Raw genomic sequence first — 2,430 nt, forward strand, 5'->3', positions numbered from 1 at the left:
TTCTGGATCTTAGTCCTAACCCCTCCCCCTTCTCTGAAATAAACTTTCCTTTATTATCATTTTTACTCTGACTCTCGTGTCACCAAGTAGTCTTCTTTCTGTTCTTGTTCTGTTTCTGGCAATAGGACTGGACTAGAACACGTCTTCTTCGAACTGCTTAAACATTACTCTAGGAACTACGTTTATTGCTGTCAATAAAATCTGTTGGTATTTTTCCATGACAATCCTCACAGATTCACATGTCATGACATGTTCCTCCTATTCAAGTTTCTGAAGGAAAAGTGGCATATACTTTGCGATATAAAGCATCTTCTCTCTAGGAGACTTGATTATTTTAGGATTCATTTTTGTATAAATTTTTGTAACTAAGGTACGATTTTGTGTAGTAATTTTAGTATTTTCAATAAATAATTTATTGTTCCACGAAATAATTGATTTTATAATTGAAACGGCGAACTTCAGATCAGATCAGATTTGAATTTTTTTTTTTGCTTGAGAACAACCTAAATAATATCAGAGCGAAAGTAATTACCAAACATGTCACAGTTGACAGCTTGATGTACTTGTCACTATTCACCTTGTTTGGGGTTATCTACATCATACCCAACCGAACAAAGTTGAAGATAGAAATAAACCGACCATTTGAAGTTGCCATCAAAGATGATTGAAACATCATCGAGATATTCGCTAAGTTGGTTACCAAACTTCCCAACTTTGAACGACTTTCTCCTATACAAAAACCGGAGTTGACGGTGCATTTTTTGGACCCAATTCTTTCGCCTATTTTTGATTGACCTGACAACAAGTATCTCTTTTGGTTAAATTGTAAAGATAAAAATACAGCGATATTCCGACCAGATGCGACCACTGTTGCGATCCTGCAAAAAACAGATAATGTTACTTTGCGTTACGTAGAAGTGAATCCGTCAGATTTCAAATCCAATCCTGAGTTCTCATTAAATAGACTTGGTTCCTTTTGGCACATTTTCTCGCCGTTTGATGTTAAAGAAAAACAATTGTAAGGTGGTTGTGGTGCAATGCATTCGTTATCATATTGTTCTACTTGGTCTGAACATTCAAAGAATAAGTCACACAATTGGCAGAGACTTTGTCTATCGATGTACCTAACGAAATTGGCCGAATTAGGTACATTCTACAAATAATAGACTACTTCAAGAGATTATTCTATTTGAATGAGCATCAAATAGAGACTCGGTACAAAATCTCAAGAGCACTTGAGGAAGAAGACGCTGCTCCCCCAATGGATGCAATCAATCCCAAACGTCCGAAACAAAAGATTCCCTCGTTCTCTTTGGTGTATGATTTCTCGCTCCCCTTCATATTTTTTTCTCCTGTAGTCCAATATCATGAAAAAATGCATAACCAAGGGCCCTCGCCAAGGACATCAAACTATTTTTTAAAGATCCCGATTAAGGACTTTAATTTTTTTTTTTTTGTGAAAGGTTACTTCAAACTTCCAAAAGAATTTTTTTTAAAATCCATGACGATGCTTTTTAAATGACCCATTTTGAATGATTAATAATAAAGTTTTTGCAGATTAGTAAAATATCTGTTCCTTTATTTTTTAGAAACAAAATTTCAGTTTAACCGATTTTTTATTATATTTTAAAAAGATAAAAATTACAGTTTAAAAATGATAACCCCACAATAAATTGCGTTTGTCGTGTCTCCGTTGCAGTCCTAATAGTTCGAATCAACAAAGAATCTGAATCTCTCGATGAAGATAGAATGGAAATTCTTAATTCTACTGGACAACGCCTCGTAGAAAATATAACGACTCCTCATTCCAGTAGGAAGGATGGAACAGGTACGCTGTCCAGCAGACGGAGGGTTTACTCTGGGTCGGCCTCTTACCACAGGAGAGTTTGGGCGTTGGCCATTGATGAAGTCAGCACCTGAATAATTTTGGAAACTCATATCTGTAAAATAAAATGGAGATGTCAGAAAAAAAGTAAATCAATAAAAATGAAAGGCTCTTACAGTGCATCTGTTTTACAATGAACAATTTTCGTTAAAACGGACATTTTCTGAACTTAAAAGTCGGATTTTTAGACTAGTGATTTTTATATTTTTTGACAGAGAAATCTAATTTATCGCGGGAAAATGTTTAACCGGGATATATCCAATGGATTTTTATGAATTTTTGCACTGTAAAACACCTCCCGGACATCTTTGGGTCTCCCCACTGTAAATGGCCAATTTTGTTTTGCCATCTGTAAAAAATTTTGTGTGAAAAAAAAAATCAGGCTCTATTAGTTTGTGGAGAACTCTCTAATAAAGAATGTAATAGAGCCGGATTTTGAATACCTGTTGAATTCATCGAGGAGATAGAGTTTTTATATTTTTTGAAAAATCGGAGCCAAAAATTGTTCATTGTAAAATAGATGCACTGTATTGAAAAATAAAACA

General features: G+C 34.6%; 1 protein-coding gene across 1 annotated transcript; it reads right to left on the bottom strand.

Annotated features, from left to right (window-relative positions):
* Positions 1 to 258: 258 nt before the first annotated feature.
* On the bottom strand, positions 259 to 2,045 carry EV154DRAFT_488206 (uncharacterized protein; the record flags this gene model as incomplete). Its single annotated transcript, XM_051599075.1, has 5 exons — positions 259 to 365; positions 604 to 878; positions 912 to 1,153; positions 1,876 to 1,940; positions 2,018 to 2,045. The coding sequence occupies 5 exons, from the start codon at positions 2,043 to 2,045 to the stop codon at positions 259 to 261; spliced, it is 717 nt and encodes a 238-aa protein (XP_051450728.1).
* Positions 2,046 to 2,430: the final 385 nt, after the last annotated feature.

This window comes from Mucor mucedo (genome assembly GCF_025094135.1).
Source record: "Mucor mucedo strain NRRL 3635 chromosome Unknown EV154scaffold_229, whole genome shotgun sequence".
NCBI classification, from domain to species: domain Eukaryota; kingdom Fungi; phylum Mucoromycota; class Mucoromycetes; order Mucorales; family Mucoraceae; genus Mucor; species Mucor mucedo.